The sequence below is a fragment of the Hibiscus syriacus genome, unplaced genomic scaffold (genome assembly GCF_006381635.1).
Source record: "Hibiscus syriacus cultivar Baekdansim isolate YM2019G1 unplaced genomic scaffold, ASM638163v2 tig00016106_pilon, whole genome shotgun sequence".
Classification (NCBI taxonomy): domain Eukaryota; kingdom Viridiplantae; phylum Streptophyta; class Magnoliopsida; order Malvales; family Malvaceae; genus Hibiscus; species Hibiscus syriacus.
The window spans coordinates 753934-770745 of NW_024062382.1; the positions used below are offsets into that span (position 1 = coordinate 753934).

The 16812-nt window shown below is 33.1% G+C and overlaps 1 protein-coding gene across 2 annotated transcripts; it reads left to right on the forward strand.

Moving 5' to 3' along the window:
* Window positions 1–3136: 3136 nt before the first annotated feature.
* Window positions 3137–6375, forward strand: LOC120208269 (F-box/kelch-repeat protein SKIP30-like). 2 transcript variants are annotated; one of them, XM_039207583.1, is made up of 2 exons: window positions 3137–3242; window positions 4937–6375. In XM_039207583.1, exon 2 carries the CDS (start codon window positions 5018–5020, stop codon window positions 6053–6055), a length of 1038 nt encoding a protein of 345 aa, XP_039063514.1. In that variant the 5' UTR covers window positions 3137–3242; window positions 4937–5017; the 3' UTR covers window positions 6056–6375. The 2 variants fall into 2 exon arrangements, with proteins under 2 accessions (XP_039063514.1, XP_039063513.1); XM_039207582.1 differs by lacking the exon at window positions 3137–3242 and adding an exon at window positions 4524–4621.
* The last annotated feature ends 10437 nt before the right edge of the window (window positions 6376–16812 follow it).

Here is a 16812-nt window from a genome sequence, read left to right on the forward strand (position 1 = left end):
AATTTACTCAAAATGGTCTTCACCATTTTACCACTTAAATTCTTAATACCAATAATTCCAACATTGAAATTATTTCCATTCAAATGCTTTTACAAAAGCATAAATACTTTTAAGTACCCCAACTATGCAATTGTTGTACTTAAATCACCAATCATTTCAATCTTCCCAAAATAATCAATTTCACATCTAACACTCCTTTCAATTCTCAAACAACAATTTCCAGCATAGTACATCAATTATACAACACTTACACAACAACCCATAAATTTCCAGAATTCAGACAACTCGCACTACCCTTAAAGAATCATTATTCTGTATTGATATAGACACTGGAATTCAATTCCGTTTCTTCCGTTAAAAACTAGACTCGAATATGAATCTATCCATATAAAGAATTCCTTCTAATTCATTCTGTACAATTTATGGTGAATTTTCAAAGTTCACCAACAAAATCTGTTTTGTACAGAATTCTGCTGTCCGACTTTTCTGACCTTTCCTCAGTTAAAAATTCATATATATTTGTATACAACTTGAAATTGATTACCGTTTGTTTTAAAAAAAACTAGATCCATATATGAACACAATATATAAAAATAACATCCAAATTATTTTTATATATTTTCTGATGAATTTTCGAACCTACTGTAATTCCCAAAATCTAAACTGTTTTTCTTTAACCTCATCCTTATGTTCTTCATCAATTCATACAACCTCAAAATTATCAATAATCATCATCAATTTCAACGACCATAGTATAAACCCAAATTTCCAGATTTGGGGATTTTGAAATCAAGTAAGATAATCATGCAATATTGGTACCAAATCATAGCGTTTTACGCAAATAACCATTTTCTATTTTCATCATACTCATAATCCTAAAGAAATGGCTTGAAAATAGAATTGAAGCTTTGTTCTTACCTTAGGAGAAGACCACGTTGGCTGGAGAAGAAGATAGCAAATTTGAGTGAAATGTTGGATGCATTTCATCTTTGTTTGAATTATATTCCACTATAAATGAATATAATATTCATTTATTTGGAATAAGACCAAAACACCCTTAATGAATATTTTTATTCACCATCAAACCAAGCCATCTGATATTACAAAGTCAAATATAATTTAATTTGACTTTGACTTACGAAAATGCCCTGAAATTTTCAAAACTTGCGTTTTAGTCACTAAATTCCACTGTTTCGGTTAAATCTAAAAAATTGCACATTTCCAGACCAAATTTCTCTGATATAAAATATTAAAATAATATTTCCAACCATTTTATAACATCCTTCAAATTTTTGTAAAATTCCAATTCGATCGGAATTTACCGATTCCTTACCGGCTTTAACTCTTTCTTTACTAAATTCCAAATCCAACAATATGATTTCTATAAAACTCCACTCTCAAGAGTAGATCATCTATTTATGGAATAAAATTCTTTTTAGGAAATTATCACTTAATTCCCTAAATTTTTTCCCCAAATTTCTACTTTGACCATCAAACTTTCAAAATTTTCATTTTGGTCATTGTTTAAATTTTTGGGTATTACATTAGGCCAATCAATATATTATATTTTTGGGAAAAAATTGAAATTTATGTTAAATTTTGGTTGAAATTAATTACACATTTGAATAAATTCAAGGATGGATTTGAAATATTAAAAAATTTTGAGATTAATATAAAATTAGAGTCATAGTTTGAAGATAAAATTAAAATATTTAAAAGTTTATAGATCAATTTAGAATAAGAATCATAGGTTGAACATATGAATGAAATAGAATAAATATCAATTTAAAATAAGAATCATAGTTTAGAGACATGTAATACAATTAACTCGAATTTAAATCATCTTTAAATTCGTGTACATTAATAGAAGTTTTTAGTGGATTCACATTTTTTAAATACATAAGTTACTTTTAATAAAATTTAATATAATAATTTTAAATTTTATTTATATTATTTTCTTAAAAATAAAAAAAATGTCATCAAAATATTCATATTCATATTTTATAGTTTTACTTGATTTTATTGTGTATTTAAATACCTTAATTGATGACAGTTAATTCAACTTATGATTTTAATAATTATATAAGCTTTTTTTTTTTAAAAATCTAGTATAAGAGGTTAAAAATTTTATGTTTACACTCTCATTTCTCTTAAATTGTGGGTCCAATATTCATTAACAACAAAATTTTCCTTCCCCTCCCAAGGTCGGAATTATTCAAGAAAAATCATATATATTTTTATCATTTAGATTTTATATTTTATTATGAAATGAAAGTAATTCACATTTTGACAATAATAACTAGTTTTACATCCTACTGCGCATTGAAATTTAAATAAATAATAAATTAATTTAAATCTAATGGTATTAATAAATATAAAATAAATTAAAATATGATAAAAATAAAATGAAAAATAAACAAAATGTGATATGACATAACATATGATTAAAAAATATGAATATTGCATGAATTCATAATTTTTTAAGAATTTATTAAACCAGTACTCTATGATCAATAACATTTATATACTTTACCTTAAAATATATAACAACTTACTAAAAATCAAGAACACCATCTTCTCGGGTAACCATCCAGTCAACTCGCTAATTGTTAATTGTTAATTGTTAATTGTTAATTGTTAATTGTTAATTGTTAATTGTTAATTGTTAATTGTTAATTGTTAATTGTTAATTGTTAATTGTTAATTGTTAATTGTTAATGTTAATTGTTAATTGTTAATTGTTAATTGTTAATTGTTAATTGTTAATTGTTAATTGTTAATTGTTAATTGTTAATTGTTAATTGTTAATTGTTAATTGTTAATTGTTAATTGTTAATTGTTAATTGTTAATTGTTAATTGTTAATTGTAATTGTTAATTGTTAATTGTTAATTGTTAATTGTTAATTGTTAATTGTTAATTGTTAATTGTTAATTGTTAATTGTTAATTGTTAATTGTTAATTGTTAATTGTTAATTGTTAATTGTTAATTGTTAATTGTTAATTGTTAAATGTTAATTGTTAATTGTTAATTGTTAATTGTTAAAATATATAAAAAAAAATATCAGTTTAAAGTATATAAAAAATAATAATAATAATAAAAGTTTTTGTAAAACTCAGCGTTTCCTTTTGCTCCGTCGCATATCTTCTTCTCTTCTCAGGCAAATTTACACGCTACTGTTTCTCTTCTTTTCATCAACGCTGCTCAAATCTTTTTCTTCTTTTTGGGGTCTTGGCTTTCAGGTATTGCATCTTCTTTTTCTTCATTTAAAGCTTCTATTTTTTCCTTTACTTGTTCATATTTTAACCGATGATTTTTGGAGATTCCTTAGAATTTGGATTTAATTTTGATATTTTCGGATACCCTTTTGTTCTTTGTGCTGAATTACTGGTGGGTTTCATCTGAAAGTGAAGCAACGTTGGTTATATTCGTTTCTTGACAAGAAGTTTCTTCTTGGCAATATGGGGTGAAACTTTAAGCGTTTCTTGGTTTTCAATTCTTTCTGGGTTTGGGATTAACTAGTTGTTGTAGTGAATTAGAAGTGTGATTATCTATGATGGTGAAATTCGATCGATTCAGATTTCAGGGCAATGAAATGTATTGCGGTGCCACGTTTTGTTTGTAAATGTTCTTGGTTCTTGTGCTTGTTTTATCATGAACTCAGGGTTTTGCAGATATTATGTTAATTATTGGAAGTGGTTGTTCCCTTGTTCTTTGAATTTGCATATGCTTTATATCGATTTCCAGACTCGAGCAGTGTAAAAATAATATCCTGGATTTATACGGTGGGTTTATATTCAAGCAAAATTCATGAAATACATAAGTTAATAGACTCATTTTTTGTGGGGTTCAGTGTTCAGTGCATTGTCATTTCTAGGTAAGCCCGTGCGATCCACTAGAGAAAGGATTGTTTGTTAGTCATTACAGTCTCAGGCTGTCCGGATAATATTAACACCAATGCATTTTACGGCAATGAATTAAGTTTTGATCTTATTTTAATTTTTGGAGGTTCTTCCGGAGTTTTCTCATCTTGTGAGATCATCTTCAATGACAAAAACTTTACTGTAACCAGCAATTGTAGTGTTTTCGAAGGCTGGATGTTTAAGTTCTCAATCAAAACTAATTGCTTGAAAAAGATTTAACTTTCAACTGTAAAAATGTTGATAAAGCTGGAACTTTGAAGTTCATTGACTTGAGATTGTAGCTTGGAACATAACGTTTATATGATATGAGAAGTACCCGATATTGAATATCCGAAGGTACTGTCCATGTGCATCCTACTTGCTGAGATCAAAATTTATGTCTGAGAACGTTCATTGTCAATACTTAAAGTCTTCCCAAACTTTGTCTCCTTCATTCAACCCCACTTATTTTGTCTGCGTCCTTTATAACCATTCTGGCTTCTTCTACCTTTCCATCTTTCCATCCCTTTCATTAAGAAAATATCATCTGATTCTAGGAGAAATTCAATGTGATAGAAACCAAGAAATTTTATTATGAAAACATCACACTTGAACCCCGTTAACAAACAAAAGGCTTTATGCAAAGCAATAGAAAAACTCTATTTTCCTCCAAAGTTTGTGATGAGTTGGCCATGCTTTGGCGGTGAATTTCTTCCATGGCGATTTCTGTATCCATTCAGTGTCTCGTGGAGAATTTTTTCTTGATTGTTGGAAAATTTTTAAAATTGATTTATAGCATTGTTTCACCTTCATATTATGCATGATTGCTTCTTTTTTTTGTTGGTATTGGTGACATTGACTGAATTTGATTTTCAATGAAAAAATGATGCTAATGGTGCTGCAAATGCATCTAAATACAATTATAGTGATTCTATTATGTCATGATTCAACTGCACTTTGATTAATGTATTGCTTCTGAAATCCAAAATTATTGTTTTGGTTCTTACACACAAGCTCTAAATTTTCACTTTCAGATTGCATATTCCACTGCTGTGGTTGACATAGCAAAACTTTGTCGGTGAAGAACAATTGGATTTGATTTAATCATCGTTAGTATGTCTGGATTAATTGAAGGCCTTCCCGATGCTGTTGCCCTTCGGTGCATAGCACGTGTTCCCTTCTACCTGTATCCTAAGTTGGAGGTTGTTTCTCGTTCATGGAGAGCTGCCATTCGTAGCTTTGAGCTGTTCAAAGCTCGACAAGAGGTTGGCTCAGCAGAGGAACTTCTTTGTGTGTGTGCATATGATCCAGAGAATTTATGGCAGATGTATGATCCCCTCCATGACCTTTGGATTACTCTTCCGGTACTTCCCACGAAGGTCAGGCACCTTGCCCACTTTGGTGTGGTCTCAACCGGTGGAAAACTGTTTGTGCTTGGTGGTGGGAGTGATGATGTTGACCCATTGACTGGAGACCAAGATGGGAGTTTTGCAACCAATGAAGTCTGGTCATATGACCCTATACTGTGTCGGTGGGCTCAACGTGCATCCATGATCGTACCTCGTGCCATGTTTGCATGCTGTGTGCTGAAGGGAAAGATCATTGTTGCGGGCGGATTCACCAGCTGCAGAAAATCTCTATCTCAAGCAGAAATGTATGATCCCGAGAAAGACCTCTGGACTCCGATACCTGATCTCCACTGCACTCACAATTCAGCATGCTCCGGATTCGTTATCGGAGGAAAGGTGCATGTCTTGCACAAGGGGTTGTCGACGGTGCAAGTCCTGGACCATATAGGTTCTGGGTGGACAGTAGAAGATTACGGTTGGCCCCAGGGTCCAATGGCAGAAGTACAAGGAACCCTGTATGTGATGAGCCATGGATTCATCGTCAAGCAAGAAAAAGAAGCTAGCAAGGTAGTGGTTTCTGCTTCCGAGTTTCGTAGGAGGATCGGGTTTGCAATGACAGGACTAAGAGATGAAATATATGTGATTGGAGGGGTAATCGGCCCTGATCGATTTAATTGGGATATCAAACCAATGTCCGATGTCGAAATCTTGACCGCAGGAGGCGATAGACCGACATGGCGTCAGGCAGCTCCGATGACAAAGTGCCAAGGTACAATTTTTGGCTGCACGCAGCTAAGAATGTAGGTATTTTTAGTAGTAGTTGGTTTTATTGAGAAAAGTGAACTCATATTGTTGAGGCATTGCAATTCCTCCTATTGGAGATGAGAAATGATCTTTCTTATATCACCGTATTTCGTTTTGTAATCTTTGGTCGTTTTCCCCCTCTGTTTTAGTTTCTATTTTCAAGTCTCGCAGTTGAGTTGGTCCTTTATAAATGAGAGTGACGTGGAAGTTCAAGCATAAAATATAGAGAAAAAGGGGGACAGAAGATAAACACACAACCTTGTGGGAATTGGCTGGACCCTAATGACAAGCTTAAAGATAGCGAGTTAAGTCAAGGCCTAGGGGTGTAAACCGTAAATGAATCGAACTTGAACGAATAAAGTTATGTTTGTGTTCGTTTGTTTATTTTTTAATATATTCATATTCGGTTCGGTTTATTATCGTTTAAATTTTTAGTACCGTATTAGTTTATTTATTTTTGAAAGTGTTCATGTTTGTTTGTTTTAGTATTCACGAATATGGTCATTCAATGTTTGTGAACATGTAAAAATGGTGAAATTACACTAGTATCCTCAAGTTCCTTAGACTTTAAAATTTGAACTACAAAATTCTTAAATTTAGTCTCATCTATACTGATTTACTACAAAATGGTTAAACCAGTGAAGAGATACTTCTAACAAAAAAAACGTTGGTATTAAATTTGACCCATAAACTATATCTGACATCAGTTTGGTCCATCAATCAATTTCTTTTTACTGTAACCCTTAAAGAATTAAACCAAAACCTTTCTATTTTTTAACCCCAACTTTCAAGTCTCCAATCAACACTTGAATTTTCCTCCAATGTTGTTGGGAAACTTGCTGGATTACTATAAATCATGTCATCAATTTTAAATCTCCCCTTAAGATTTTGTAGCTTAACAAACGCAAAAGAGTTTCATTTGCAGGTTTTAATGGAGATTTGTAATTTTCCAACACCCTCATCAATGTTTATGCAAGAGCTGGTGATTTAATGAAGTTGGGAGAGAGAATAGCACGATCCTTGTGGGGGCTTACCTAACAACGAAACTTCAAAAGTGAAGAACCTAAGTTTCTAAACTCTCCATCCTATTGCGTATATAGTAATAGTATAGATAAATGGCATCTCCAAGGCAAAGCTTTTAGAAAATTGGAAAGGGACGTCGCCACGGTTGCGCCTGTCAAAGGAAGTAGATAAGGCCTAATTAAAGATTAGGTTTTCATGGTGACACGACCCCTACAACCAGAGTTTTCTTGTAGGAATAATCATCCATGTAAAATAAATGAAAGAAATCGTCAAGGATTACGTTTCTTTCAAACAGGGTGAGACGCAAACAGATGAGATAAGCTAAGTGGGTTGGCTAAAACAAGGAATCTTAGTTTATGAAACTTGGCTTTTAATCAATCCATGCTCCTCTAGAGGGACATAGTCTTACCTGAACTTGTGTCTTTTTAAAAGAGATGGGATAAATAGATGCTCCATGTAATCGAAAACCCATTGCCTGCCCTGTACTGCACACAACAGTGAAAGGTTGATGTAAAAAAACACATGAAAAAAGAATGTCAATGGACTTTTTTGCATGCTTTTTCACTGCAAAATCATAGGTCTCTTTAAAAAGCCAAACCACACTAAACTACAAAACTCTACACCCTTTTTTGTTCCTCTCTCTCTCTCTCCTGCAAAAGTTTATTGCAAATTCGTAGCCATCTTTGCAGCTAGGAAGCACGGGGACGCCATCAGTGTGTCGTTTCAAGTACCCGATACGTCCCCGGTACGGGGACGACACGGGGACGGCTGGGGTACGTAACGGGAACGTGCCACGATGGCAGGGTACTGCTGAACGGCGTCGGGGACGTTTCACCGAGAGCTGGGGACGTTTCAGGGATGGTTGGATACTTTCACATGCGTCCCCAGGTTTTTTTTGTCATTTTACATTTAAAAAAAATTCCAATCGCATAACCTAATTTCACAGCTATTTAATTCTCTCTTTCTTCTCTCTTTTCTCATCGTCTCTCAACTCTCAACACTAAATTTGTGCTGCTGCTAAAGTGAAGACTTCCAGGTTTCAAAGTTTCAGTTGGCTAGGTAAGTTCTCCAATTTCTTTTCTCTCTTTGTGCTTCTCTCATCTTGTTTCTATCTGAAATTGATGATAAAAAACATGCTCAAGTGTTTCACGAATGGAATTCGCTCAAGTGCTTCTCTCATCTTGTTTCTTTTTCTGTTGTATTTGGATGATTATTTTATTTTGGGTTGTTTTTCCTTTCTGAGTTGTTTTTCCTTTCTGGGTTTTTTCATCTGAGGTTCACTATTTTACAATTTATTTGATTAGTTCTGTTGTGTCAGATATGTCTTTCTCGATGTCTTACATTCATTAAACTATACGTTCCAGATGTTTTGTATTTGATTTCTACTTAATGCCAAATTTTAGATTTTTTTTGTCATCCGATTTATAATTCTTTTAAATGTGATTTCATTTTTCTTGCAACCTGGTTGTTCTGATCAATACTCCATGTTCTGTTTTCACTTCTTTACCTTTGTTGGTCTCATGCATATACGTATGTTGTATGTACATAGTGGTGGTTTGAATTATATGATTGTATAATAGCCAAAGGATTAAGGATATGGCATACTTATGTAGGAGATTTAGACTGCACTTTGCCGCTCTTAATGGAATCCTGCACTTATGTCCGATTTTATGGCTTGCTGATTTGATTTCAACTTGTGTTCTTTCGTTGCTAATGAGCACTGGATAATTCATTGATACGAAATTGCTTACCAGATCTTAGTTTCCTCTTATTTTTCAGTGATTCTAGATAACTGGATTTTGTAATATAGCTCCAACCTTATCTGTTTCTTTAAGAGTTAGGTTTTCAAACTTTAATTCATTGTTTATTTTGCAAGGAGATTTACGAGCTTATTTGAAAGGAAAGGAGCATTGCAACCAATAATAGCTTTTTTGTTGCTTGCACTAGATATTGCAAGGTTTGTTACGGTATTATTGCAGTTTGGACTTGATAAACAATTGCTTTAGTAAGCCATATTGAACGATGGCTATTTTCTTTTTAATAAATGGGCAGTTTGATTTTAACTTTGATTTGGGAGTAACAGATAATATTTTAAATAAGTAGGTACTCTGGGGTTATTCTTGTGTTCTTAGTTTCATAACTAATCTTTTCTGAAAGATTATCTACCAATTGGTTGAATTTGTTAACCAGGTTAAATGAAAATAATCATCCATACGACAGGAACCAGATTAATTTTGTAGCCTTTATGAACAAAAAGATCAACACTTGTCTTATCGTTGTTACCCTTTTCATGCTCTGCATATAATACTTTTCATTACCGTATATACCTACAATTTAGAGTACGAACATAAACCTTAGAGCTTGTCTGACACATGACCTATGGAGTCAACTGTATATGATGACGGTTGCAAAATCATTTAACTACAGCAGCTAATCAAATTGATATGATGTTAAACTGCTTGTTTATTCAATGAGTTGTAGCAGTAGTAAAAGTGATATAGGTTGATGAGTTGATCCAAGTGTTTTGTTCATTTGAATTTTGGATGACTTAATGGCAATACGTCTTAGCTTTGAACCAGATTATATCGATTTTCATCGGTTCCTATATGCTTGCATGTGATTTTTGTCTTTTCTTCTGTGGACTGGATAGGTTGCAAAAGTTAACACAATGGTGGCGGATTATGGATTAAATTCATTGATGTTTTGAAACTATAATGGATTTTTATTTTTTTTTCAATTATTTGTTTCATGGGCAGTTTTCTTCTTTCTTTTTTTTTTAATTCGAAGCAAAACATAGTAGTATGCATGTAACTTATATTCACATTTCTTTTCGCTTTTTTTGCTCGCCTTTTATATTCGCATGTTTTGTTTTCAATTACATTTAATTGATTTATGATATTTAAACTCATTTAATTTATTTTAATGTAAACAAATTAATTTAGTATAAATATAACATCTCAAAGTGGTAGTAAGATTGCAAGTAATAGTGGGAGTGGGTCAATTTTATCGGCCCAAAATCTGAATTTATTTCTATTGTGGAATTATGTGACAAAGATAGAAAAATAAGGGACTGTTGGAGGTACTTAAAATTTTCGATGTAATATTTGCGGCAAAACTCGTAATAGAAGCTATACTAGGATAAAGACACATTATTTCAAAACCCTAAATAATAGGATGGCTTGTCTTGTAATTAGATCTTTTTAAAAAAACAAAACAAACAAACTCGTCTCCCCCGATTATATTAGTGTGCGGCGCCCCCTTTTTCACCAAAACCCTAGCAGCGCCGCTCCCTCCTTCCTCCTCGCACTCACCGCCAATTCGTCGTCCGATCACGTAGGAAAAGTCTTCGGTCGTTGCTCATGTACCTCGGCATCTCCCCATCGCTCGCCATCGACGTTGAGTGGCTCGGGTTCGTAAAACCCGTGAGCCTTGGCCGCTCTCCTCGCCGTGGGGGCCTCGCGTCGACTATGTATGGCGTGGTGGGGTCGAACGCTCACCGGGGAAAGCACTACGCAGCCTGGGTCACGGTTGAATGGTCTCACCAGCCATGAAAACGCTGTTGTCGGTTCTGTTTTGTGGAGAGGCTGCAGTGGGTAGCGCGGGTTCACCGTCACCGAAGCCGGCTGTAGCACCCCGACCATTGGGTGCTGCTGCCGGTGACCCTCGTCGTCGGCAGTCCTCTCCGGTGTACCGGCAGAGTTAGTTATTCAAACCAAAAGCTGTTGCGAATCCCAATCGAATCTGAAAATATTTTTTATTTATCAATAGTAAATTAGTAATTTATTTTGAGATTGATTTATCGGTTTTGAAATTGGTCAACATAATTTTTACAGGAAATTCTGAACTGGGAACCGAGTTACCACTTCCTCTACCGTTACCCGCAAACTTCAAATCGAATCGTGTAGTTTGTGTCAACCGTGAGTGTTACTTAACAAAATTTAGTATTTTATTTATGTAAATAATTTTAGAATAATTTATTTAACTAAATTATCTTATGTAGGCACTGATTCGAACTGATCTTCTGCTCGAGCTGACCGTGGTAGAAGTTACTACCAACATTAGTTTTGTCGAGATGTGCCTCTTATCGGTGCTATATTTATTGATTAGATTACTTGATTTTTTTGGTTGTCTGATAATTTGTTTGTGAGCATGTTTAATTATGGGATTGATTGTGTAATTGTATTTAGGAATTTATGTCATGTGGTTTTGGGAATATGTCAGGATTGCAAATTTTGTTGTGCATATTGATTATCTGGTTGCAATGAATTATTGGTATCGAAGTACATGCTTCAAAACAAATATATACTTCAATTAAATATATGCTTCAAAAATATTATTATTTGAATCAGATTAGGCATCGAATATTTTGTTATTTTGCATATCATATTGGGACAATTTCTAATAGGGGAAGTTTAGTTCATTCACTCGACGGGTTGAATGATACTTTTTCAGATTCAGTGGCTTTTGCCTTTGTGGCAGACCTCACTTATATGGTGTGTGGATTGGATTTAGTGTGGTCTGGGGAACCCACTCTTCTGGGTGAGATTAGAGTATGGGTGGGTGCATGAGCATTTACATAACATTTAAACTGTCATTACTGTTGATGATTTGACGTATGAATAAATTTTTGTGAGTGCTTTGGACTATACTTTTACTTGTTTATATTTACCCTTAGGGTCCGTTTGGAACGGGGAAAACAATTTACGGAAAATGTTTTCCCCGTTTTCGGTTGTTTGGTTCGCGTAAAACACCCAGTCAACGTAAAACCTTTTACGGTCAATGGAAAACTGAGCCAAATACACTGTATTTCGACTTATCATTTCTAAAAGGGTAAGTTGTTTTCCAACCGGCCCTTGCTCCACACAGAGAAGACGAAAATTGATTTCTCCCGTCCCTTGCTCCACACCGACGACTGTTTGGAATCCTTCTCGCCAGCAAGGCGGACGGTACGATTTTTCAGGTATGTCTCGTTTCTTCTTCTCCCTTTTCTTTATTTCTTATTTCACTTCAATTTCTGATTTTGTTTATAGTTTCTGTGTATTCAATCTGGGTTTGTTTTATTTATAGGGGTTATGAAACTTTAGCTAATCTCATTTCCATGAATTTTAATCTCAACTGTATATTTAGAAATCATCATTTACCTTTACTTTTTGGTACTTAGAGGCTCTTTGATTACCAAAGACTAAATTTTGTGCTAAAAACAATTGGGTGGTTGTGATTTATAGTATGAAACATATTTTAGTTAGATGAGGAAATTGTAACTAAAACAGAAGTGTTCAATCTGCTTATTGGAAGCTATGAAACTTTAATCTCCTTTTCTCTTTTCTTGTTTCATCTTTACCTCATTCCATTTTCTCAATTTCACCGACGAGGCAAAAATCAAAGCTCTGAAAACTGAAATTGCTCTTCTTCGTGTTGCTAAAGGCTATAAATAAGAAGAAATATATATTATAAGACAACAAATAAGACGAAATATTATTTGAGGATGATGGGTGCAACCTATGCTAATTTATCCCTTTTTTGACATAAAGATGATCAAATTTTAAGGCATTGATAAGTTTCACCATACACATCCAGCTCAAAGAATAGGCAGTGGGTTAAGAATATAGAGATAGGCTAGGTCTGTGTTCAAAAATATCTATTGCTAATATTAGGTATACTTACAACATTCAAATTTCCAACTTATATGGCTGCTTTATCAGAAATAGGTTTTACAAAAACAGATTTTCTATATTAAGATAAAATATTGGACTCCAATACAGCAGCAGAAATACTCACCATACTCGGTGTTGATATCACCTAGTTTAACATATTACCTTTATGTAGCACTACCATATTTGAAGTTTTAACAAATCCTTAACAATGAATGCACTTCTTAGGTAAAAACAATAACTTGTATTTGACTAGATCAACTACTAGCTTGATAAAGATAACAAAAAGCACACCTTATCAAACTCTATTGTTAACATAGCTGAGCTCACGTTGCAAGGAAGTTTCAAAGCCAACTCCATCACACCAGGAGACACTTTGTCTTTGGAAGGCGAAACATGTATCTTCCCAATAATATCTGAAATAGCCTTAGGTTGTTGATCAACACTTGCAGAGAATGGAAATATACCTTAACATACCAAGGCACAACTTGAAAAACATTCATCATCAAAATTAGCACCCATGGAGCCCTCACTCGGTTGTGTAGATATTAGGGAAATAACAATGGCACCCCTTTCATTTCCACTTCCCATCAAGAACCTGCTAGCATGTAATGTTCATACCATGCATATAATCAGCTGTAATTTTCGTTTTCTAAATGCATAAGAATTTTCTTAGCAACCTAACACAACATCTTATTTTTGTATTTTGACATTTTCTACCTTTTTTATGTCCATTGCTTTGATGTCCCTTTTTAGGTATTTTTACTTTGCTCCTATCCTGTATTCTAGCTTCTCCATGATGTTAGACTATCCTCCTTATTGTTTGCGTACCCCTCAACCCCCGTTCTTTACTTTCTTTCTAATTCCTCCATCTCTTTGATGTCTCCTACCCTCTTTGCAGAAGACTTTCATCTACTCTGTTGGGAAACTTGTTTTGTCCATGTTTTTCCAACCTTTATATCATTGGCTCCTTTTAGGGTATTGCTTTTTAGCTTAGTATGTCCTCACTATTTCGTTTCCATATACTCATTATAATGTTGATGATGACGCAACAACATTTCTCCTTCCCTATATGTCTTGCATATAGATGAAGAAGTTGTAATCTTCCCTATATGTTTGACACATTCACATAAGTGACTATTCAAGTCACTTATCTAATTATGAACTAATTCCCTTTAATCCACATAAAGTTTAGATTTTACATAGAATAAGCAACATTCTTTTCCACATTCAATCCACATAAACTTCATGATCCCTTAGCTAGAAACTTTAGATTATGTCTAAGGGCTTACTTCATTGTCATGGAACACACATTAACAAGGAAACACTTCATTTCATGCTCAATGGTATCAGTACTCCCAATAGAGTACCGATACTTCCCTTTTATGGTATCGATACCCCCTTCGGTACCGATATCATTTTGACATTCTGTAAAATTTATTCAATGGAAATGGTATCGATACTACCAATTCAGTATCGATATCATCCTCAACCAGTACCGATACTACTCTTCGAATTCAACTATTTTGGCCTTGAAGTATTGGTACTGTTCTTCCAGTACCGATATTCCATGCCTAGAATTGCCATTTCCATTTCGAAATTTTACCGAAAACTTATCTCCTACTTTTACCTCCTTTAACTTACATTTTGGTCACTGACCCGATGATTTGGATGTTACAATGAATGTAGATTGTGAATAGTTTACTGATTAGTATTTATTTTACAGTTCAAGTATTCATAAATTATTACGATCATTTCTTTATAGATGGAACGTAATTCTATTCATAAAATAATAGTGGGAGTTGTTGCTTCAGTATTGGCTTTTGGGGCTCTTTGGATTCACATAATAAAATCTAGAAAGCAAATAAGTCGTCAATTTCATGTGAATCGAGATGATGAAAGAGAAAATTACATCAATAATATTTTATATATAGGTGATCAGAATTGTATCGACATAATACGAATTAGACCACTTGTGTTCTTTAATTTGTGTGATATCCTTACTGGGAACAATTTTTTAAAGTCGACAAGATCGATGAATGTTAAGGAGCAAGTTATCATATTTTTACATATAATTGGTCATAATGTAAGATTTCGAGTGATTGGATCAAGATATTGTAGATCAATTGAGACAATTCACCATTACTTTAGGATTGTGCTGGGGGCTATTATGAAACTATATAAATTAGCTATTAGGTTACCCGATGAGTCAACTACTCTTGAAAAAATAAACAATTCAAGGTTTTACCCATATTTTAAAGATTGTTTGGGAGCATTAGATGAAACTCAATATCCGTGCATTTGTTCCACCTAACATTCAAGGAAGATTTCGTAGTCGTAAAAGGCGAACGACACAGAATGTATTAGCTACAATTAAACTTGACCTGAAATTTCCGTATGTTCTAGCTGGTTGGGAAGGCAGTGCACATGATTCTCGTATTTTAACTAATGCACTTACACGCCCAAGAGAATTTAGTATTCTAGAAGGTAATAATTAGCTTTAATAATATAAATTAATTAATTTCAACTCATAATATATTAAGTAATAATAACATTTTGTTAAAGTATAGGTAAATATTATATTGTTGATGCTGGATATGGCATCCGAAATGGAATTATCTCTCCATATTGTGGTGTTCGATATCATTTAAAAGAGTTCAATAATCATCGTCCAGAAAATGCAAAGGAACTTTTTAATCTTCGTCATTCATCATTGCGAACAACTGTTGAGTGAGTGTTTGGAATTTTAAAGAAATGTTTTCGTATGTTAGATGTTGAACCATTTTGGGATTTTCAAACACAAATAGACGTAGTATTGGCTTGTACCATCATTCATAACCATATAATGGGAGTTGGTCCTAATGATATAATTAATGAAGGATTGTATGAGGAACTTGAGCCTTATTCGATAAAATCAATGCTTACGCAACAAGAAGAGAGAGAATAAGCTAGAGAATGGGCTACTAAAAGAGATGAAATTGCAGAAGCTATGTGGAGTGATTATATAAATAAAAATATGTAATTTATTAGTTGAATATTTTTTTGAGTATTTGCATGTTACGTATGATGGATATTGTTGTTTTTAGTTTGTTGGAAATTGAACTTGCTACTGTTTTAAGTTCGTATAACATTGAAGTTAAATTTTATGGACATTGACAATTTTATTTTTAGGTTGTTGGTATTATAAGTGTTATGTTTTAAGTTTGTTGGACTATGAAATATATAATGTTATGTTTCCAGTTATGTTTGAAATTAATCATTATTATTGTAAGTTTTAAAATTATGTCTTCCATTGTCTAATTGCTTTCTATTTATATGATTATTAGCAATTAGTACATCAAAAAAATTTAGGTGGATAAAACCAATGAAACGTCATTTCCTCGAAATACTTGCAGAGGAGGCGCAAAAAGGTAATAAGCCATATAATAGCTTCAAATCAGTTTCTATAAAGTGAGTTGCAACAATTATTTTCGAAAAATTTGGAGTCCAATATGACGCTAAACACGTGGAAAATCATTTGAGGACTGCCAAAAACACATAAAACTATATGTACAATTTTTAAAGAAAATGGATTAGGATGGGACGACAACATGAATATGATAACATGTGACGGAGAGACATATGACGCAATAGTGACAGTAATTTCAATATACTATTTTTACTTAAGTTAAATTTTACTTGTTATTGTAATTGTGTATAATATTTAATAGGAACACTTGAAATATGGTCAATTTTTGAACAAAAAAATTGATTCTTATTGTAACACTCATCTCCCGTATACCATTTCGTACACGAGATATATATGTCACATCACTTTTAAAACAGTTCGACTTTTGAAAACCTTTAAAAGTTTGTTTCGAAAATTTAAATTAAAACATTTAGGACATTAATAAAACAATTATCGAATTATACTATCAAAGTTTCCTCTTAATATACATTCCAGAGCATTTTTCTTTAAATTAGATTACATGCCAACAATTGCTCAAAAGAAATCTGATTGTCCTACCGTTACTGATGCAAGTCAACCTTAACAGATGATATATGTTGCTACTATTGCAATCTTTACTTAATTTGTCTCCGATT

What these genes read in the sequence shown, in the direction of transcription:
- LOC120208269 (XM_039207583.1), top strand. Translation starts at nt 5,018, where the DNA reads ATGTCTGGATTAATTGAAGGCCTTCCCGATGCTGTTGCCCTTCGGTGC.